The 23,698-nt window shown below is 43.1% G+C and overlaps 1 protein-coding gene across 1 annotated transcript in view; it reads left to right on the forward strand.

Annotated features, from left to right (window-relative positions):
* The window catches only part of LOC109314135 (centrosome-associated protein 350-like), a 45,995-nt gene extending 26,558 nt beyond the window's left edge, over positions 1–19,437 (forward strand). Inside the window, exons 14-26 of the mRNA XM_019541122.1 lie at positions 246–376; positions 522–709; positions 1,806–1,893; positions 2,660–2,806; positions 3,514–3,686; positions 8,031–8,212; positions 9,722–9,834; positions 10,050–10,218; positions 11,951–14,898; positions 16,419–16,760; positions 17,254–17,397; positions 17,924–18,049; positions 18,658–19,437. Of these exons, the coding sequence (XP_019396667.1) occupies positions 246–376; positions 522–709; positions 1,806–1,893; positions 2,660–2,806; positions 3,514–3,686; positions 8,031–8,212; positions 9,722–9,834; positions 10,050–10,218; positions 11,951–14,898; positions 16,419–16,760; positions 17,254–17,397; positions 17,924–18,049; positions 18,658–18,813 (4,907 nt within the window). The 3' untranslated portion in view covers positions 18,814–19,437. The remainder of the gene's footprint in view (positions 1–245; positions 377–521; positions 710–1,805; positions 1,894–2,659; positions 2,807–3,513; positions 3,687–8,030; positions 8,213–9,721; positions 9,835–10,049; positions 10,219–11,950; positions 14,899–16,418; positions 16,761–17,253; positions 17,398–17,923; positions 18,050–18,657) is intronic.
* Positions 19,438–23,698: the final 4,261 nt, after the last annotated feature.

Consider the following 23,698-nt stretch of genomic DNA (forward strand, 5'->3'; position numbering starts at 1 on the left):
CTTCCAACCCCGCGCTTGCATTGTCTCCAGTACTGGCACAGATGCCAATTCATGTGCCCCACAGTGGGAGCATATTAGAAAGTCAGGGTTTTTTTAAACTTCATTCTTTTTGCCCATACTATGAAATTTAGAGGTAAGAGGCATTACTTTTCTGCCTCCCCAAGCAATACCAGTGTTAAGAAATACTGTACTTACAAGGACTTCAATGTGGTCTTTTTTTCCTCTTTTTGAACACCTCTCTGCAGAGCGTGGGGACTCCTCTCAGGTACATCCATCCTTGAATCCCTTGTCAGCGCCCATAAGTCTGCCCAAGAGCAAGACACGTGCAGCAGATGATTCAGGAGACAGCAGCGAGCAGACGGACTCCGTCAGCCAGGTACCAGGCTTCAGAGCTCCTCTCCCCTCGGCCTGCATCCAGCATTTCCCATTTTGTTCGTACCTGTAATTGCAATACCAGGCTTGCAAGGCACCCGCGAGGCTTCTCACGTAACCTCACCCTCCACCCTCTGCTTCTCCTTCAGTGGAGCGAAGCGAGCCAGTTCTATGGAGGCTCCAGCACCTTTTCCCAGTTTGGCTTGGCCATGGCTGAGCAGTACCTGCGCGAAGAAGAGCTGCGAGCCCGGCACCAGGCTGCTCTCCTCCGACTGCGAGAGGAAGCCCTGCAGGAGAAAACCAGGGCTGAGCTGGCCTGGCTGCAGTATCAGGAGCGGTAAGGTGGATTTATTCGTGCAATGCCTGTGTCAGCACATGGCATCTAACAGCAGCCAGCTTCTCAGAGCAAGGCAGCCTCCTTGCTGGGTGGACTTCCATGCCCCTCGTGGGAGGGCATATTATGTCACAGACATAAATTTGACTTCAGACCCAAACTGTGGTACAAAAGGCCTCCTCTCAGCTTTTAGGGACTCCAAATTTAGTCCAGCTAGTGACAGGCAAGTCCAAGGCATGGCTTTTCCCTAAGGGCACACTGCTCCCACCTCCATTGCCTCCCTTAGGGCTGCGGCCAGGCGATCAGCAAACCCCCCACACCTGGGCCAGCCCCTCTCCGGCAGGGCAGGCAGGTGGACCCGCTCCTCTAATGAGAGTAAGAGACTTAACTCTTTTTTTTTTTTTTTTTTGTGCGAGCCATTATTCAGAGTCAGATCAGGGATGTGAGGGGGAAGTGATGCAGCCTCTCCTACCTTGCTGCTGTTTGGGGTGAAATGTAGATGAGGTTCAAATTCACTCAGCTTTGCAAACTGAGTGAACTGGCTTCTGAAGGAAACTACCCTGGGGTTTTGCTGCGTGGTTGCGAGACAGCCTGGCTCAGTCTTGGAAAAGACTAACCATGGCTTGGACACTCCTGTGCTCTTACAGGATCTCCAGGTAGGGAGCTGTCACTGGTACGAATCTGCACAGGGTCTGCTTGTGGCTTAAAAGGTTCAGGGATTGTGGCAAAAAGCAAAGTACTCAGTGGTGCCTCAGGCTTGGTTTTTGGGAGAGTGCATACTCGAGGGCTGGGGAAGGTATAGTAATAAGTCTTTTTGGTTTGAATGGTTGCTGTGAATCCGGGCTGGTAACCTTCGGGGAGTGTCATTAACTGGTGGTCTCTGTGAAATAAGTGGCTGGGTTTCTCTCAGGTTGCATCAGCAGTAAGGGCCGTCGGCTCCATGGTACCTTGCTTCTCTCCCAGCATACAGATGAAGCGGCCAGGTTTGCAAATCGCTTCATCCTGCAGTTCTAGCTGCTTTTGACAACTTCCATAAGTTTGATTCGCACATGCACACCTTCTCTCCTGCTAAAGACTGCCGTCTCTGTCTGGCTTTCAGCTGCTTGGATAACCTGCGAGACACTCCGGAAATGACTGCCGTAGCTGAGAAGCAACAGGAAATCCTGACCAAGCTAAAACAAGAGCAGGTAATACCCCTGTCGTCACACGTTCCAGCTTTCTTCTTGGGAAAACCCAGGGCAGATGGGACACCGAGAGCACGTGAGAGCCTTTTGGGCAGCGGAAAAGATTTACTAGTGTTATTGCATGGCCATTATAAAATGCGGCATGTTTTATACATCAGACAAGCTACTTCTGTGCCAGGGACTGCACTCCATAAATCTGAAGGAGACAAGAAGCACAATTTCTTTCTGCCACTTTGTTGTTACTGCAATTTTCTATTCTTGGCATTAAACAGCAGATTGCACGGCATGTCTGTGCCTCCATGGCTGGAATACAGTTAGTTGGCTCAATAGCTGGTGGGCGAGGGGTCCACTTTTCCTGAGGCTGTCGGGAAAGGGGGTGTGAAAGTACAGCACAGACCTGGGAGCAAGGCGATGTGTTTTCTGGGCCTGACTCTGCCCCAGCCTCCTCTCCTTGCAGAGCTCCAGGACATGTGTGTTTTATACAGCGTGCGGAGAAATCAGTGTGAGGTGTTGAGGGACCTGTGCATCCACCGGCAGTCTGGTCCAGCCTGCACCGAAGAGGAGCCCTCCTAATACTTAAACCTCTGATACCTCTGACTCGTGATGCTTAAACCTTAACAACATGACAGCTTTGAGGAGCGGTGTGCCCAAAGACTTGTTGCCGCCTGTTAATAAATACTCTTCTACCTTGATCTGCAGGTCTCTCTCCTAGTTGTGCTTGCGCATTAACTGTCGTTTACTTGCCAGCCTTCCTTTCTTCGCTCTGCAGGCGGAAATCCTGCACCTCCGAAACATCTATAGAGCAGCCCATCAGGAGAGGAAGCTCTTATTAAAGCAGCAGAGAGACATCTTGCTGATACAGAAGTCGACAGCACAACTCCAGCAAGAGCTGCATAGTTTGGCTGGGCAGCAACAGGTTAATAGAGCCCTATAAAAGGGTAAAGTTTGGGGATGACAATAAGCCCCGACATCTGGTGTAGATTTGAACGCGTTATATGATGAGCAATGGAGGATGAGCTTGGTATTATTTTGAGATAGCAACTTGCATGTGGGAGATTAAAAGGAGGTTTTGGAGATGCTGATTAGGATGGGACTTTGCTGATTATAATGGATTATAACACCAGTGCCAGTCTGCCAGGCAAAATCTGGCACTGGGTACATGCCCAGGACATGTTGCATTCCCTTACGGGGAGCTCTGTGGTGCACAGAGGGTGTACGCCCTTGCATTGGTCCCTGAAATCCTTTCTTCTGCCTACTGCAGGTAGAAAGGTCCTTGTCCACCTCCAGAGGAAGGTTTTGGCACTTAGGACTCACTCATGTCAGTCCAATGCAAGACAAAGCCCTGCTTTCAGTGCAGCAAATCCAGACTTGCCCTAGTGCTCCAGAAGTGTAAAAATTGGTCCCTCGCACCTGTTTTAAGGCTGCTGTTATCAAAGGCATTGAGCACTGGCCTTCCGCTGCTCCCGTTCGAGTCAGTGGGAGCTCATGGGTTGGTTTTTTAGCCTGTAAGGGCTGGAGCTAGAAGCTGCAGCTGTTCCTTGAAATGGAAAGTGACTGAAACTAGAACTGACACCAGTTGATGAAGCCCAGGTAAACCGTCATGCCTTCCCCTGTTCCCCTTAGTTTATAAAGAGCCTGGCAGATGTCAAAGAAGCAATAAAGAAGGCTGGGAAGATTTCCAATCCAACAGCACCATCCACCTTGGCAGAATCGACAACACAGACCTCAAAAAGGCCTGGCGTGTCGAGAAACAGTTGTGCCCAGAAGAGGAATAAACAAAGCGGGCCATGTCAGGGGTAAGTAATATCTTTTTACAACTGGTTTTACTGGTTACAGATCAAATCAGCCCAGTGAAAAATATGAGGACTCTCCTATCCCAGATGGCAGGTTTTTCCTTCAGGTGAGATGCAGTGACTCCAGAGTAAGGGATATAGTGACAAGCCTCGGCAGCCTGACATGGCTTGGCATGTGGTGCGCCAAGACCATTGCTTTATCGTGATGACCCCTCTAGCCTCATTGATTCTTCTGTCTAAGATTGCAAACTCTCCAAGACTGAGATCAGATTTTTGTCTAGCACCTAGTCCAGTGCCAAAATACAAGGGACAGACTATTCCTGAGTCTGTTCACGCCGTCTAAGCATCCACATGGCAGCTGCCGAACTCTCAGAGTGCAATATTTGGGCTGGAGTCATCCTTTGTTGGCTGCACGATGCTGCTCAGGTATTGGGAAAAGATGTCTCTGCTACATTATTAAGGACATTTTATGGTTCTCATTTTTTTCATGGCGTTGGATCATTGAATGTGTGGTGCTGATGGGCAGATTTTGTAGTCCGCTCTCACACTGCATGGCGTTTGCTCATCTGAGTAGTAGATGAGCTACTTATAGGGCAATTGCTACTTGCAGGGGGCAGGTAAAGGAAAATCCGACCTGGACAAGCTCTTCTTTAGAGCTGTGAAGTTTCTGTCCTGTGAGAGAGTCCAGTATTTTGTTTTCTTGCTGAAATGAGATAGAAGTCAAAATATCAAATATGTTCATGGAACAACAGTTGGGGGGGACTGGATTCCAGAAGGCTGATGTTTTCCATGTTTCGTTTTACAATGAAACTCTGTCTTTCTCCCAAATGTTTGTTAGAAGCCCAATTATTTTTTCGAAGTTGCCCATTCAAGAGAGAATTACAGATGGAAATTGGGATATTTCTCGGTAACAAAAGTTGATGAAATCTGATATTTGGGGGTGGGGGGAAATAGGTGAAGATGAAATGCATCAACCAGCTCTCTGAAGCCACAAGGGAAATTCTTGCTGATAGAGGTGGAAGGTACTGTTTTAGCTCAAAAAGATCACCAATTATAATAGAACATGCTAAATCTGAGCCTTAATCCTAAAATCTAGGGAAAAAATAAATATACCCAACACTGCATTCTGGATTTATCATTTTAACTTGGGCTATTCTGTTTCATACAAAGAGAAGCCTTACTAATCTGCTGTCATAAGCTTATTACCATACCCAGCAAGGAGCAGGAAGACTTGCTCTGAGTAATGAACTATTTAATCCTATGTACTATAAGTAGAAAAAACAGTTTAAAAATTCCCAAAGTCTTCAACTGGAAGCAGCATGACACCCTTATTGGCATATGGCACTTCAGTGTTGTCCAAACATTTTAATAAAGATGTAATGAATTTATACATAAGCAGTATGAAAGACTGCATAGTACAAAATGTAAGTCAGACTGAAATGAAGTGAAGCCAAAACAAGACAAGAGCTCTGTTTTGATTTCAGCTTGTGTCAAAGTTTTTTTGGATTTTTTTTTCCATAGAGAAACCATGTGAGCGTTCAGGATTTCAACAGCGGAGTATTTTTCTTACATAAAACTTTTCCATTCAAGCAGACTGGGTTCTAAAAAAATTCATTTTCAACCTTGAGACCATGAAATTAGAAAATGCCAGCCCAGCCCTAGTGTACTTTTTGCCTTCCAAAAATGTCTCTTTCTTTCTCAATTCTTGCTACCTTTTCCCATATTTTTGTGGTTAATATTTAGTGCTCTAATAATTCCATTTAATCCTAAATAGTTACAAAAGATGTCCAACAACTACTGGTAATCATTTGCATTTTTAACAATACCTTTCAGCTAAGGAGCTTGGAACTCTTTGCAAATATTAATTAATTGAGCCTCTTAAATCTCCTATGAAATGCAGATGGACCTATTGATTTAGGGTGCCAGCTTGTGGTCTGTGCGCTGCTTGGGTCCCATTTAGCCCCTCCGAGAAGGTGATGTGTACTACAGGCCTTGTATGGGCTTTGTCTAGGGGTTAGTTTTGCCCTTAAACTGAAGCATGGATAGGTGGTGTCAAGGGCCTGCAGCCAGATGAAAGAATCCTGGAGTCCAGGCACCCAGGGGGAAACCCTGATGCTCCTGAAGCTAGGCTTTCATCCACAGCCTCCTTCTCTAAGGGCTCCAAGCGATGAGCATCTGCAGCTTCCAGTGACTCCAGAGGGAGTAACGGGTGCTCCGGACTTGGACCACGAGACCCCAAGGTGCAGCAATGGTATTTCACATGAGCCGGCTGAACAGCCGTCTCCCAAAGCAGCCTCAGGCGAATGCACGCACATATACCAGCTTGCTCTAGAAAAAAAAATAGGTGCCATTAAATCTATATAAATCGAATGCGTAGATGAATAAGAGCCCTTCACATCTAGTTATCTGGGCCCTGCACAGCAGGTGGGTGAGTCAGTGCTGTGCATTTACTTAGCTCCCCATAGGGAAAGGCTTTCAAATAAATCTCGGCATGAAGCTGATCTATAATTCATGTTGCTATTGATTACAAGTCACAGGAATCTTGAAAAAGGTTTCTTGGCTGCACTTTCATTTCTTGTTACTGGCGAGTTGCTGCCGGTGGAACGGTGACTATGAACCCGAGTCTCTAGCAGACCGGGGGCCTTGTGGAGCTCAAAATGTTCCTAAACTGTGACTCCTGCATTCTTGTGCAGAGATGTGGCTCCCATGTGAGAGCGCAGAGTGGTAACTGTGCACTCTGTTCACCAGTGCAGGTATGTTCATATTTTATACTGATTAGGAACAAGTATTGAAAGCAGTGGGCTCCGGGGTGCAGCGGGGGAGACCGCTTGAGCAACACTTAAAAAAAAGCAATAAGGCATTATTACTGTGACGAGCAGACAGCAACACTCTGAGGTTACTGCTGCTTTTGGGCTATTTGGCTCTGACCTGGTTGCTGCGTTTCACTCCTTCCAGAGAGGAGCCTGCAGTGTTTGACTGCATAATCTTGCTGCTTCCAGCCTTGCAGTCCTGTCTGGGCGTGCATGCGTGCTAGGCAGTTGCAAAAGCCTGGCAAGCTTTGTTCATTCACAAAGAATACAAGCTTTCCTTCAAGCCATCCCTGCGTTCGTATCCAGCAGGGGCACCCCAGTTTAAATGGAAAACGTTACTGGCCGGGGAAATCCTGGACTATCCTTGTAGCATTCCCCAGAAGACTTCGGGCCTCATCCAAAGCTTGTTGCAGTTGATGGAAAGACTCTTGTTGACTTGCATGGGATTTAGAGCAGAAGCTACACATATTCTTAAGTAGAGCAGCAGATACTTCTTTACATTTATGCAAATCTAAATGTGTTCCTAATGATGACTAATTTTCTTAATTTACCTACAGAAGCATACCACTAAGCTTTAATGACTCGAACACCGTGCTTTAGGGGGTTGATCGTGATTACAAAACGAAATAGTTTAAAATTAATGAAAACATTATTATTTAAGCATAAAATATTATGAAACGAGTAACGCTAGCAAATGAATGTATTTTTTTTAAAGCCTTGGTGATTCTATGCTTGCTTGAAACTATTTTGTTTAAACTAAATATTTTCCTGAAGCCCTACGATGGTGGATTAACTCTTAGAAGCAAAGATATTGTTTGTTTTGCCTTGTTGGATAACGGTATTGCAGGTGTTTTGATTTTTTTTCCCCCCCCCCACTACAACGTACGACTAATGCGAATCAGTGCTGTGGGCTGGATTGAATTGGCTTGCTCTGCTCAGCTGTGTAGCATAGAGTCAACGCTGCTGGAAAAACTTTCATTTCAGTGGTAGGGCCTCATGCCTTTGGAGTAGTTATGAGAAGTATTTCTCAGTGTTCAGCTGAAATCAGCCATGGGGTCCAGCATGTGAAGAGGCCCCAGATTTGTAGATGATATTTTATTGCATGTGAAAAAATCTAAATATCTGCTGAAATTGTTGCAGACTAAGAGCAGCATGCCAGCATCTGAGCTGGAAATTCAGCCTTCTAGTTTCCTTTCATGGATGCTGTCAATTTGTCTAGTCTCCTGCTGTATCTACAGGTGTTGGCTCAGGCATTTCAACACCGTGAAGCCCAGCAGTACCATAGGAGACAAAGCAAAAACCCATCCTTGCCGCCTATCTTCAGAGTGGAAAAAAATTAATGAACCACAAGGAAAACTTTTCTTACTTCACAGTTTTGCAGCTTTGCAAACATGCATGCTTGAGCACTCTCCAGCCCCTAAGAAAGACTTCCAGCAGCCTCTGATTCATACCTTTATTGACTTCCCTGGGTTAGTTGTGATTACTCGGCAAACAGAAACACCACCTCAAATCATTAATTGCTTGTCTAATTTTATAGCCACCATGTTGAGAGAGAGAGAACTTCACTAGGCTACAGGAGTCAAGCTGAGGAGCCCCAGAGGTGGGAACGGACATTTGGTGCAGATCCCAAGGTGCCTGGAAAAGGAGTTAAGAAATCATGCGATGCAGTGAATCAAACCATAGGCCCGGTCTTAATGGATGAAGACCTTAAAGATGCAGGTATTCAATTAAAAGTCCTGAGTGCCTGAACCACCCAAATAAATCACTTTGCAAGTTCATGGTCAGTCAGATCATAAGTAGCAAGCAGGTGAAAAGCTGAAAGTTCAGCCCCTCTCTATAGCAGCTGAAATTATCTTTTTTTTTTTTTAAAGGGGCCTCATATTTGTGCTAATATAAAACATTTCCACTGGACTCGGTGCGTTAGGTTTTCTCTTCCCTGGGAGACCTTGCCATGTTAATTCACACCAGGTCAAGTTTCTATAATGGGTTTCTATGCAGGGTAGGCAGGAAACTTCACCCACTGCAGTGTGGTGTCACTTCCATAAAACAGAATCATTTGGCTGGGACAATCATCTGGTGCTCTGCTTCCAAGGGCAAGAAACAGCCCAGCCAGGTGCCTTGCAAGCTATAAAACTCCAGCACAGGAACGTAAAGAATGCCGGCGGGTATCCACACTGCCATCAGGAGAGGGGCGATGCATTTTTCCACGCCGGCTGGCTGATTACTGGACACAGAATATAGGTCTGTAATGCTGGGAGGGCGGACAGTCGAGAAGGCTGTCCAGAAACTCTGTTAAAAGATGTTGTTCTTTCCTAGTGCCTCCCACCTCTTGCAGGCCCTTTGCATTGCATTCAGCTGATGAAATCCAGACCACAGTGCAGTCAACAGAAAAGTTTTCACTGGCCTTAGGAATGCACCCGTGAAGTGTAAATCAGCGGGGCTTACACTGGATTTGTGGGGGATGTAGGGTGTTTTTTCTGCCTGCTGCATGGGGGTCAGCATTCCCTGAAAATGAACAACAGGTTTTATATAACTTGGCTGGGTACACTTGCAAAGGATATGGAGAGAGATATATCTCTCTCCATATCCTTTGCAAGTGTACTTCCCTTGGGAAATCTTTGCCCCAAATCTGCCTTGCCCTTTGATTGTTTAAACAATAGACAATGAAAGCATACGATGTTGACAAAGCTGCATCTAAATATTGGTATAAATCATCATCCAGCTCGGAGTTCCACGCCGTCTCCTCCGTGAAAGTGTGATCAGTATGTTTGCACACACTGTCACAAGGGCTTCTTCAGATAACAGCAAAGATTTGCATGGGTACTTTTCTGGACGTGACACAAATAGTACTGTTGAAATACAGTTTGGGTTACACGGCTTTTGTGCTCCATTTCCGGGCGAACACTGAGAGAGGGTCTTGTCTGAACCCCTGAAAGGAGGGAATTAGCTTGGTGAGTGCTGTTCCAGCACATTTAACAAAATGGTTAGTAGGAAAAATAGCTGTGTGTTATCTAGGTGAAGAAGAAAACTATGGTAGCTCTGTTTTGTTTTGTGGTGTCTGCTGAGTCAAGGAAAACTTGGGGCAAAATGAGAAAAACAATAAAAGAAAAAACTTACTTGCATGGGAAATAGAACTTGCATTGAGCAACACACATGCTTAAAGCGTACATTTGCTTATTCATGCATGCAAATACAGCACTGTAAGCCAATAAACTTCATGTCTTTCAGAGCCAGGTGACAGGAGTCAGGTTCTCTTACATCTGGAAGATGGAGATTCAGCTGAAATGGATAAAGCGACACTCATTCCTGGGCCAGAAGGAGATGAACGCTATGAGTTTCTCGTAAGAACAACCCTCTTTGAAATCCTGTGTCTGTCTAATGCACCGTGGCCCTGTCAATAATTCTGCGCCTCTGGGTAAAGGCGCTCTGTGAGACGCTGCACGCCAGATCACTGCCTGGATGTTAACTGTCCTTGCCCAGGCTACCAACTGCAACATGTCTTTTTCTCCCTCTCCTTTAAATTACTGACACTGCCTCTTGAACGTTTATATTCTAGGAATCCAATCCGGAGGAAAAGGAGCATATTTCAAATGCAGGACTTGACCCTAAAGACAATAAAGCTATTAATTCACACGACAGTGAGTTTACAATGAAAGGTTTGGGGATGCTTTCCACTTTGTGTAACTTATGCCTTGCTCAAGTAGAAAATTCTCTTCAAGAAACAGGTAAATCATATTTAATGCTATTATGTCCAATCTGTTTCAACCGCTTCAATCAAACTTTAATACAGACAGAAAGAGAGACAGTCTTCTCATTTATTACCCAAGTGTCTTGCTCACTATACCTAATGTATAAATCACCTTCAGGCAAGATGTTGGAGATCCGTCTAAGGTTTATTATGAGATATGATTATGCTCCTTCCTCGGAACAAAATCATAACTTATTCTGATTGCGTCATTAACAATTTACTTGCTTTTGAGGTATCTTTTGAAATAATTTAAGGGTCTTCATTTTAAAAGAACATAGATCAGTTGAAGATAGACTTCAACAGGACATGCTGGAGTTATTTTTGTTTCCAGTTTTATCTTCAGTTCATATTTCTGGTCCCCAATACAACTTGTAACAAGTGAAACCGGCTTTTTATATATGTACCAGCTCCATCATTTATATAGCTCTGGGAACACACGGTCTCTGCATTGCAAATATTCGTATGTGGTGGCAACTGTTCTCATTTGCAGCATTTGTACTAATGAAAGACCTTTATTGCATAAAATCCAGCCAGGTACCAGCTGCGGGGAGGCTCTATATATTTATGCAGTAATCACTGATCTTTGAGAACAGGGATCCCAATGACAGGCCTGCTATGGGCTGCAGTTCAACAATGTTCTCAAGAATATGCCTAACTTCTGAACATGTGGCTATATAAAATTTATTTATATAAAATAAATAAATAAAATATCAGTAGAGTTTTGCTATTGATTAAGGTAATACTGGCTCCATTGCAAGTCAAGCCCCTTGCTCAGGATACAAATGAGGACAGAACAATGTTTCATAATCTGGGGTGTTAGTGCACATGTTCTTTCCTTAAAAATCATGCCCAGTACTAGTGCACACACATGTGCACGTGCACACACAGACAGACGTGTGTGTAAATTGTATTCTGCTAGCTGCTACTCAGAGCAACAAAAAAAAATCTTTGCTGGCCTAGTCAAAACACCAGACTAAACCTCTCAGAAGAACTTTGTACTCTCTTGTGTTACTTAAAATGGAGCTGCTAACAAAGAAAACAGAGCCTTATACTTCCTGTTATAGCCCCATTCTCTGCATATTGCAGGTGTCACACTGTACAAGGTAAATGATTTGAGCAACAAAGCTTTTTAGTTTGTGTAGCGTGCTTGCCATCTGAGTCGCATCTTTTTTTGTGGCCAGTCCACTAAGAGGATAATAGGTTTCTACTCCTAGCAGACAATTACGTTCCTCCTTTAGCTCAAATAAGAGGTCTGTGTTTTATGCTGAAGATTTCTGGATTTAAACCCTTCTGATTTACTTAAACTGGTGATTATTTTACTTGCTTGCTTTGAGATAATATCAAAATTTGCAAAAAATAAAATTGAACTAGTTCTTCCTCCAACTGCCCAGTTCATGCGGGTGACTTTGGAACGAAACTATGGTCAAGACCCAGAGGTGTTGCGTAAGTAGGAAAGTACTGTACGCTTTTTATGAGACTTGAAGAGGATGGTACCAGGAGGTTGAGCAGCCTTGCTTTCTAGCTTACAGATGGTTATTGCAAACATTAGCTTGAAAAAGAAAAGTTTCCAGCAGTTGTGTCTTCACAGCATAATCAAATTAAATAAGAAAGCAAAAGCCCTGGGATTTAAGGACTGCAGGATCTAAAGAGTTAATTACCAGGGGATAAAATCAAGCTAAATTATGTTCATGACTTGCTGATTTTTGCAGATGTTCCAGTCATCAAAGAAGAAAAAAAGGATGTGTTTGCAGCACGTGAGGAAACTCCTGCCAGTGAAGGGGAGGGGTGGGCCGAGCCTTTCTGTGACAGTCCTCATAATCTCCTCGGCGAAGGGAAGGGATTGAAATCGTGTTCAGAGAGACTAGGCTCTGCTGCCTCATCCACTAAATCACAGGACTCATCTCAAAGTGGCAAGAGTAACAAATCCTGCCATTCCCTCCCAGAGTTTCAGAAAGTATCTGCCGTTCGGATCGACATCTCTGAAAGCTTTGCTTCAGCATCCGAGTTGGGAGCTGAGGATGGACAGGACACCGATGTCAGCATCCCTGAGGAGTTTGCCATGCAAGACGACAAGGATGTTGACGTGTTTTCCAACCCTTCAACCAAGATGCGCGCAGTGCTAGGCGACGGAAATGAATTATTAACCGATGACAAATGTGATGAACAAGTGCTCCCTGATGAGACTTTGCTGCTTTTTCATGGCTCTGGGAAATATCTTGGAGTTGTTCCAGGATGTGACCATATTCACAAATCACATCCCGACACCCCCTTGAACAATGGAAATTCACAGCCAAGCATCTCACAGACAGAAGAGCCATTTCCCCTCTGGTCTGATGACCTTGCCATTCGGAGATGCAGACCACATATGGACACTTCAACTCCATCGTCCTACTCCGAAAACTGCAATTTAAACAGGGTCTCCACTCCAGGAAAATCTGAGCAGGACAGAGATTCATTTAACTCCTTGTTGCACAGCAATGCCGTTTGGGGGGCAAGGAAGAGCTTTGGACTGCAGGGCTCCAGCTCCACAACCATCCAAGTGGAAAAAGATGGCAGAGACGATGATTTATCTGTTGATCAGAGTAAGACGGAGCTCTTAAGGTGCCACAAAGTAGGTTCCTCGAAGCATCTCAGTGAGGTTGCTGTTGGTAAGAGGGTATCACTTCCACCTAAAAAATCAATGACAGATGATGAAAGGTCCTCACTTCCTATAGCATCCCCTGTAGTCTCCAGAGACTTGGCAGGTTTGGAAGGTGAAGCTATTGATGCAGGACTTTTAGGTGACCGACCTGTATCCGGCAACCCAACTGAAACTGCATCTCCGCGCACCCATGCTGAAGGGGTCCCTGTGGAAGCTGCAGTCAGGTTGTCTGATGCTGAAATATTGCAAAGAGCGAGTGTGGAAAATCAGAAAAGCCCAGCAACAGGAAGTCAGACCCCCAAACCCACGCTGTCTTCCGTCTCCTCCAAACAGCAGTCATCTCGAGCTACGCGCTGTCGTTCTGAGTGCAAAGATGATGTGACATTTGTCAGTGATGATGAGGTTCTGCCTCCAGTTGATGAAGACACCCTGTCAGAAATCCTCTCTCCGGTTGATGAAGTACTGTCCTATGGAAGTATTGACTTGCCATCATCCAATAAAAAGGATTTCTCATTTCAGAGTCGCGATTTACCCACACCTCCCATAGATGTGGGTGGGATAAAAAGTGACAGTGTTAGCATCAGCACAGAAGACTTCCCTTCCCCACCAGAACAGCTGCTACTCTCAGAGACTAGAGATAATACAGATGCAGATGTGTCAGTAATACAGGATCAGTTATGCTCACTGCCTGATGAAGAAGTGCGCCCACCCTCTCCAGAGTTAGGTGGTGAAGTTTCAGTTCAGGATGGAAAATGCTTAGGACTTTCTTGGGGTAAAGAAAATACTTCAGATAGAAGGGAGGACTTATTGGAACAGGCAGGAGGAGAAAACAAGAGCGTGCTGCAGCAGTCGGGTTTATCATTGGTATCCAATCCTATTTTGTCAAGTCAAGTCAATAAAAGCACTGAATGCTTAAAGAAGCCAAGCAAACCTTTCTTAACACTATCCACAGCTCAAGAGGAGGCCAATGACCCATTATTATCATTTGAAGTTGGAAACAGAGTATTAGTAAAGTATGCCCAGCCAGGCACTTTGATGTTCAAAGGATATACCAACTTTGATAAAGGTTATTGGGCTGGCGTGGCACTTGACAAACCTGAAGGCGACCACGATGGAACTTACAGAGGGGTGAAATATTTTGTGTGCGCTAAAGATTGTGGTGTATTTGTCAGACCTGACCAAATTTCACATCTCTTGGAAGACAGTGAATGTAGTTGTGATTACACTGGGGATGAAGATTCATTCTCTGATGGTGATGCTCCATCCAAAGGGGCCAGCCATTCTGCAGACAATGACCAAAAGAGGACAGGATATATGGAAGAGGAATCGAAAGATGTTTGCAGTACAGAAGGTCCAGCATCAAAAGAAAACAAGTCCAGATCACAGATGTCCTCCTCATCAGTAATAAATCATGAGTCTCTTAGCTGGAAGCACAGTGAATTCACCCTTCAAACTTGTTCAGCAGGTTTTGAATCTGATAAGAAAACAACAGAACAAATGGAAATAAAACGGACCTTTGCAGATGTGCTTCCAGTGAGAAATAAGGACAGCCTCACGGGGCAAGTTGGCATCAGCAGAAATATTAGCTGCTTACTGCAGGATCAAGAGAAAAATAAACTGGCTGATGATATCTCTAGTGAACTCACTACAGAACTTCCGCTTGACACTTTAATTGCATTCTCTGCAACAGGTGAACACAAATATAAAAGTGTCTGTGAAAGAAAAATGAGAAAAGATGGCTTTGAAAAAGTAGACAGTGGGAAAAGTTTGCTTTTTAAGAAGAATCACATTGATAGCTTATCTGAACAATCAGCTGCAGTTTCTGATACCTTATTGTGCAACTTTGATACGCTTAACACTCACAGCCCTCACACAGCACAAACCATAGTAGAAAAAATTATGACTAAATTTGTAGATGATGCACTGAAAGAATATAGGAAGATTAAAAGGAAACAAGGAGGAAAAGCAGATGAGCTATGTCACGGATCTGCTGAGACCGCTCAGGCCACATTGCCAGTAAGTATATGAAGTCAAGAAACTATGGCTGTATCTACTGAAGACTTGAACCTCCATTTGGGCCCATGCAGGGGGATAAGAGTGTTGGTCCAATGGCTTTTTATCATCAACGAGTTCTGCAATGTCAAGAGAAATATCGTTTGAACACCAAAATACTTTTTGGGACTATGCAAAGGAGTTATGTTCCTGTCTTTATTCCATATCTCTGAAAGATAGCTCTGTCTGTGTGAGGATAATCCAGAGTGGGAACTAAAAGTTGGGGACACACTTGCTGCCATTCTAGCATGCATTATCCTTACCCTAATCCAACCCAGAATAACTCTCTAGCCTATGAAGACTGCACCTTCAGTTTCCCAGGCGTATGTGTGCAGGGGATGTTCATGGAGCTGAGAGCAAAGCTGGTCCTGAGTACTTCACCCAAAACCTTTTTGTCAGGGTTAGGAAAACAGCTGATTTTTGAATAAATGGAACCCGAGCACATAGCTTCCACCCAGCTTGCCTGCATGGCGAGCTATAGAGTCTAAAGCAGGGGTGGGCAAAATGCAGGCCGTGGGCCACATACAGTGCACCAGGCCATTCTATCCAGCCCACAGGGCCCCTAAAAAATTTTAAAATTAATATTAATCTGCCTTAGGCTGCCTGTCATGCAGCCCTCAATGACTTGGCAAAACTCAGTAAGCGGCCCTGTGCCCGAAATAATTGCCTACCCCTGCTCTAGAGCCCTCCAGGCAGACGGCAGCCAAGTTGCAAATCCCACGGATTGATTTTTGGTCTGGCCTGGAGGCTGGGGAGTTGTGGGAGCTCCTGCTTTCAGCCCATCAGCAATCCAGTAGGCTAGCTACCACAGAGCTAGTACTTCCAGGATCCTATCTCTTGTTCAGCCCAGCTGGGAGTCCTTGCTCAGCCAGGCACCTCAATTTATGATTCTCATTTATTTTGACAAGGTCGTTTCCACCACTGCTGTTGCTGGGCAATCGGCACGCTAAAAAGACTCAAATCAGGCTCATTCAGCAGGTGCGAGGGCTTCCAGGTTCTCCAGATCTGCAGCTACCCGGTGGGAGAGGAGGCGGCAGCCAGGGCTGAACCTGATGATTTCAAGGGGTCCTGTCCAACCCCTAACCTCTGTGAATTCTGGATAACATGTTTCAGTTCAGAAATGCCACATTTTGGGTGTTTTTCAAAACTAAATAACTTGGGGTTTGAATCCTGAAAAAAAAAAAAGAGAGGAAGAGTTGTATTGGCTTTTTCTTCCAATTCAGAACAAAAGCTTCTAAAATCTTAAATTATCTCACAGGACTGAAATTTGATTGCTTGAAGTAGCTCAACTGAAGAGCAGTAAAACTTAATGTATTGGGGGCATATTAACCTGATTCTCTTTGAGGGCCACTTATACATGAATCTGGTTTCTAACTGGTATGTGGCATCTTGAAATGTCTCTCTCTAAATATGTGTAAATCCAGTACCTCTGAAGGAGATGCATGGGAGTGTAATGCAGCTTTTCTTCTTTTTTTTCACTCAAGTTCCTTATAAAAATCCCTGATGCTGGTGATTTTGGAAGTGCTGAAGGCTTGGATCAGCTCATTTCTGTCCAACCTACCCAGGAGCTAAAACTTCAGAGACAAAACCTGTATGGGTTAGATCAGTGGCATTCTGCTCCTTGGAAGAAGACAGTGGAGGTTCCTCTGCTGGTCCCACATAACAGGTCCTATGTTAAGATACGTTCGGCACGTGCTGTAGAGGAATTATGGACTCTTGAAAACATATATACAAACTGCAAGAGGATCAATGTGCCAAAGGCTTTTAAAGATCATGACATCTCAGATGATGATTTGGAAGCAGAAAGCAAAAGGATATATAATCAGGTATTTTAAAAGGGTTACCTGCTGTTCTCTTTCTTTTTCTTTCCCCATTGTCTTTTTTAAAGTTACACATGTAATTTAAGTTGATTTAAAATATACTGACTTCGGTAAAGGGATGTTCAAAATGAATATAGAAAAAATGTGACCAGATTGTTTCTACTAAGCTACTGTGAAATAAAGTATACTGAGGATATACAGTGTTTTGATGCAGCCATGCTGTTAATATGCACCAACTGCCCCAGTAGACACTAACTGGGAAAGCTGGTGCATGCAAAACCAGTATCGCTTTTCACTCCTTGTTCATTATTGAGGAATAGCATCAGTACATAAAGCATTTGTGCAACCACAGCAGATCCTGAAAGTGGCCAGTGTTTGGAGTCTCATGCTCTTAGGCTATGGCCACTAGAGAGGAGCATAATCACAGGTACTATATAGAAATGTGAACAGTATCAAGGTGAGATTCCATTAATTTTGTTGTGTTTCCTCATTGTTGCAGATTATATTTGACTTGACTCGGGAGCTGTTGCAAGAAGAATATGCAGTAATGGGGAATTCAAACACTTGTCCGTGGCTCAAAGAAAACCTGGGTTCTCGTTGCTCCAGACGTCTTCAGAGGAAGCCAGATGTCAGTGAAGTCAAGGTGTATATCCTGGCAAGTTAAAGTGTATGAAAGTCCATATAGATCTGCCTGTGCAATGGGTAAAATGGTTAAGAAACATGCAGCAGCTAGGGCAATTATGGTGCAACTCAGGTGGTGATAAAAGGGGATGGTCATTCTATAACAGATGCATGAAAATGGGGTGAGATTGATTAGTTAATATAAAAATTTCCAACAGCACGTAGCATTCTGAACTTTGCAATTATGAATAATTAACCTGCAGATACATGTGCTAAAGCCTGGAGATGCTTTTATGTTAAAAGGAATACAGTTTGGGCCTCCAAATCTCCTTGTCAGCTTCCAAAACATCAGGTTTTAAAAATGCAGTATTTACTGTTTATAATCTTGAAGCAAAACTCAGAATTCATCCCGTCCCATGTAAAACTCCTGACATTTCCATATTCAGATCTGGACTTCAGTTCTGGAACCCACATCTCGCACTTGCACCTTTCATAGTGGCAGATCCATGATGCAGAGAAATACAGATCAGTCTCTCTTATTTTTCAAGTCTATTATTCAGGGAGAAATTATAAAGATAATGAACTTTGAGAAGAATGACTTGGAGATGAAGAGGAAACTCCTTAATATGACAAAGTATGGAAACTGTAAAAGGGACAGAGTGGACTTGATTCTGGTAAGCAGACACTGCTGGGGGAGATTTTTTTTTACTAGAGTTAAGAAAATCAGTAAGACTTGTATGCTGCAATGAAGCTGTCTTTACTTAAAATAACTTACTGGTTCATAAAAAGTTATAATATCCCTGCCTTTACATTTTATTATCACTCTTATTATTAGTATTATTATTATAAGAGCAGTACTAATACTAGTTGATTATTATTACTATCATTACTGTTATGTCAAAGGTTTTAAAGAAACTCAAGTGTCTGAAGGGCTTGAATGCTCTAGTGATTGAAGTCAGTAGGAAATGACAGTAATCAAAACATAGTTTGGGGGCTTAAATTATTAATTATGCTGACTCCACCTATAAAGTTGAACAAAATAAAATAAGCATGCTCCTATGAGGTGCTGAGTGTCTGGCTCCCAGCCAACCAAGTACTTAAGGCCTGCATTTAGCTTGAACCATGTGATTTCTCCTATTCGTTTCAACAGAACAACCTTCATGCTTGAAGTAAAGCATGTATTTGGTGCTCTGCTGAATAAAGACCCAACTGCTCAGACACTTGGCAGGACTGAGCCCTTATGCTCGATGCAGACAACATTCCTGTCTATGTTACATTTTAGATCCAGGAACTCCACAAAGAAGAATCTCAGTGGATTTACTACGACGATGATGAATTGACTGTGAAGAGGAGACTAAGTGACGACATTTTTGACAGCTTGATCCTTGATACAGTCCGAGTTCTTAATGAGATCTACCTAAGAAGAACTTGTGATTAGGAGTTTTGCTTAGCAGCCTGCGAGGGTGGAGGCTTAAAATGCTCTGATCTGAGGGCAAAAAGACCCACAACCATGCACTGATGAATTTTCATTCTGAAAGGCGCACCTAAGCGCAGGGTGCTGCTGGTCTAAGTTACAGATTTTTATGTGCTATGAGAACAGAGCAAACAAGTGACTTGGAGATGAAAAAAATCAACTAAAAAGTTGCAGCAATCCCATGTGAGCTTAAAACTTAGGGCTCTTCTCAGACGGGTATCACACAATCTAAATTCTCCTCCAGTGACTAAAGTTTTACTCTGGTTTTTATTTATCTGTACTTTAATGGAGTCAGCACTTTATTTGCATATGCATTTTTAATAGCACAATCGGTGTTAAAAAATTGCCTATTACTAGTCTATAAATTATATATAAACAAGGTTCAAAAACAATTCATCTGCAAATAAACTTATTCTTTGTTGCATTTAGATTGGGCACGATGCCTTGTGAATTGTACATTAAAAGCTATGCAAAATGGAGAACACATATACGTGCCTATGTTTATAATATACACTGTGCATATGTAATAATACTCGCAGGTATTTAAGTTGCTGCCACTCTCGGGATCAGCTTCCTTGGGAGAAGAGAGTGTATAGCCTGCACTATTGGAATGTGGCTCCTTACGTTTCCCTCTAAGAGTTAAATCCCATCTGGAAACTAATGAGTTTGTTTTGGCCTCTCTGTTAATAGGCCTGGTCCTTTAGCTCGGGCAGTGTTTTTTAGGTCCAGAGATTCCTACACTTGACCATAGGAAACAGGTAGCACTTGCTTCCCAAGGATGACATCCTACCCGCAAAACAGCCACCTGCATGTGTGCTGTGTGTGTGCAAACTGGGTGCAGCACAGAGGTTCAGGGTACCGCAAATCCCTTCTATGCTGGGTAAAGGGTCTTCCTGGTGACCCTGCACAGACTGGTGGGAAGGCCAGTTTCACTTCATACTTTCCACTCTTGTACCATGCGCTTGCCCCCAGAAACCTTGGCCTTCAATGTCCCTTTCTGAGATTTTGCTTTCCATTTAGCTTATGCCCCACTAACTAAAGATTGAAGAAACATGTTGTTTGTCAACTTCCTCTTGTTCATTCTGCTTACGTGCCTATGTCTGTGGTGACAGGTTCTGTCTGCTCCTCTTGTCCAATACACTGTACAATGAGACCCCATGCATAGGCACCACTATAATAATACCCTACAGGTCAACTTATGCATAGGCACCATCATAATAATTAATAATACCTTACCGGTCAGACTAAGAGAGGCCTTGCTGGATCTGTGATCAGACAAAATCCATGACCCAACACCATACACACCTGACATAAAGAGGCTGTAGCTGCATGCCAGCCTAACTAGCTGCAGAGGCAACTGCAGAGAGACTCACCAGCAGCCCCTCTCCTGGTTCTAGACTGTGGGACTATGGGGATTTCATTTCCCCAAGCCCTCCCCAAACTGAATCTACCTGCTCAGGTTTGGCACTCACTTCGAAAACTGATGCTGGCTCTGTGTATTAATTCAGCCATACTGCTTCTGCTTCTTAGAAACCTGCTTTCCCCTCTGCCAGTGGTTTATATGAACCCCTTCACTTGACAAGGATACCATTAGACTGAAGAAAACCTTGAAAAACATAATGTAGGAACAATCCTGGCCTGGCTGGAGGAGGGGTTGCAGAATGACTGAGTGGAGTCAGGGACTGTGACTTTATGCAAACAAGCCACACATGGAAATATGATGCACTTTAAATAGATTCCTACTTGCTCAGCAACCAAGTTTTATGGAATGCATATGTTAACAAAAATAATAAGTCTTTAGTATACACTTTGCACACATGAGTTTGTCTGAGTTCTTATAACTTGGGGAAGAATGTAGGCTGCATAGGTATGACTATTCTAATAGGTAAAATTGGGAAAATCAAGGCATTGGCAGGGGTATGTTGATATTCTGTGATCCAGATAATTTTTCAGTGTGTTCCTGCATTTGCATTTTCCTTCTACATTCAGAGAAGAAGGATTGATTTCTTTTTAATCATTACTGTTTTAAACAGACGTGATTTAATAGATACCATGGGCCTGATTTTTGCTTCTATATGATTTGTTCCTTCTATAGTTTGACAGTACTCAGTGGGTCTACATGAGGTGCTTACTGCAGGGTAGACTAATTAGCTCTACAGTAAATAGTGCGTGTCTACACATGCGCCCCGATTAGGCTGGAATAAACTAATTAGCTCCACAGCAAGGTAAAGGTAGTACTGGTAAATACAAGTACTATCTTGCCGCAGAGTTTTTTACAGCACACGTGTAGACACTACCCTGGCTGGCTGGGGCATGCCCACTAGACCTGCATTGAAGCACACTTGCACCCCAGCCAGCCCCTCCACAACACACTGAGCTGGGGGAGCGGCCCCAGGCTGGCAGGCTGACCCCTGGGGCCCTCTATCACCTGGGGCTGCTCCAACCTGTCTTAACGTGCTGCGGTCCCAGGCGCACATGCAAACGGTGCACTCAGGAGCAATAAACTCTGCCGTGATAAGCACCAGAGCTTATTGCTTCCAGTTAATTGCAGGTGTAGATGCATCCAGTGACTAATTACAGGGGAACTAAATCATTAAGTACAACCAATTCCTTCATCTCTCGCTTAATCAGGGAATCTTTGATAAAGAAATGAGACAAGTTCACTTAATACATGTATTTATGCACTATCTAAGGTTTAGTTTTGTTGGACAAAACATGTATTTCCTGTGTGTATATTTTTAAATTCTGATACTTCAAACTAGTTTTTGCACTGAATCTTTCTTTAAGCTTCTTGAACAGATTAAATAAAGCATACGGAATTTTCAATTGACTATCTTTTTTTGTCACAACCTTGTGAATTTATGACTCGTGTAATATGCTTATTATGATTTTATTTCTTCTCTGCATTGCCATAGCTCCAGGAGTTATCAATAAGGGATCCAAGTCTTGTTATGTTAGACATTCGACATATGTATAATGTAAAGACATTAACAACGTAAAGCTTCCACCGTAAGAAGATAACAGTTGAAAGCCCTGAACCTGCAAAGACTGTTGCATACCCTTAGCTTTACATGCTAAAAGTAGTCTCTTTCTTCTAGTCGGTGTAATCATGATTGGTAAACTTAAGCATGTACAAACATTTCTGCAAATTCAGGACCTAAGTGAGTCTAACTCCAAGTTTGCTCCTACTCTGAGTTTACCAATATCTATACACTAAATCACCCTATTTTTCTCAAAATTTACACTTATCTAACAACAGCATCCTCCAAATTCCTGTTAGGAATGTTAGAAATGAAACTGTATTTTAAATATAAATTATATCCATGAATGGGTTGATCAAGGACTTGGCTGTTGTTGTTTTATTCAAACTCGTGGATCGTATAGGACTGTTTGTTACTCTTGAGAGACAACCATTATACTAGCAATCAGGAAATTGAGTGAAGCCTGAATCTTTGTAGGATAGCTATATATAGAAGAAGGACATAGCTATAAAGTAACTGCTACTGATGAGAATAAAAAGTGGATGCACAGAACATGCCGGACATATTTAATATCCTCCACCATTATGCGTACAATGCCTCTGACTTTGGCACCCAGATATATTGACCTGTTCAGTCAGTGGCAAGACTTCAATATCAAGATTACTCTACTTCAAGGTCTAATATTTTGCTTGCCTTGGCTTTGATCAATATTAACCTCCTGGGTCAATAAATCTTGATACTAGCCTCAAGAGAAGTCATTATCTTTCATAGAAAATGATTATTTCTCAGTTAAACCCTACATTTAATTTTCCTGTAATCCATCTCTTTCAGCCTCACACAGTTAACAATTCCTCTTCTGAACAAAATGCTCTCTAAAGTATCTTAGACATTGCAGATTTTAAATTTCTCATTAGCAGTAACTACAAGATTTTCGATTCTTTGATCTATTTAGACTCTGCTATTGTAACAGTCTCATTCTGTTGCATCAAGCGTACAATAAAAAGAGACAGAAAACTCTTTGGGTCAGATTCAGAGAAGACTATAGACTGGTGTAGCTTAGGTGCCCAGGAGTAGAAACGGTGGGGGGAGGTGGGGAGTAGCAGGATAAACAGCTAACAGGAGGGTGCAGGATAAATCGATGGGTAAGTCTTGTGTCACATTTGACTTTGGTCTGTTGAGTGTTTATAGTGCATCGGCCAAGAAAAAATATTGCAAAAAATGTATCGTGAAGAATTGCAAACTGCTCTGTCAAAACATGGATCTAGCAAAATATAAAAATGTATCCCAAATCTTGAGGATTTTTACTTATCTTTGTTTCAGAGATGCTTAAATTTCCGTGTAAAAAAAAAACAACTGGAAATACGTACAATGAATCTTCAACTGGGATGAGACTCTGGCCCCTACTAGCCCTACCGCAGTGGGTTTAGACTCCCAATGATGTACGTTTTACTTGTTTAAGTTGCTTTGGTGCCTTTTAAATCTCATCCCCAATCACGAGCACATGAGGTACACAGCTGAATCAGTTATATTGGTGGTTTCAGAAGCAAGTCAGAGACACAAAAATCAGTCTCTTCCTTGGAAAAAATGTATGAAATTTACCTCTATGTCACTTTAGCCCTCAAAATACAGTGCAAGACCCCTGAGCGTGTTTGAACTTAGCATAATGTTAACAGGCTTTTTTCCTGTTCTTTGGGCTGTCTATATTGACAAGACAATGGTGGTATAATACTAATGCAGAACAAGGATTGATGGCTGGGGTTCCTTAGATGCTGAACCTTTCTTAGTTATGCCATTCCCTATTCTTTGGCTTGGTCTCTTTTCCGTTGCATTACTTTTTTGCTATAGTCGAATCTTATTTCATTACCAGA

This window comes from Crocodylus porosus, unplaced genomic scaffold (assembly GCF_001723895.1).
Source record: "Crocodylus porosus isolate Cpor-Errol unplaced genomic scaffold, CroPor_comp1, whole genome shotgun sequence".
Lineage (NCBI taxonomy): Eukaryota > Metazoa > Chordata > Crocodylia > Crocodylidae > Crocodylus > Crocodylus porosus.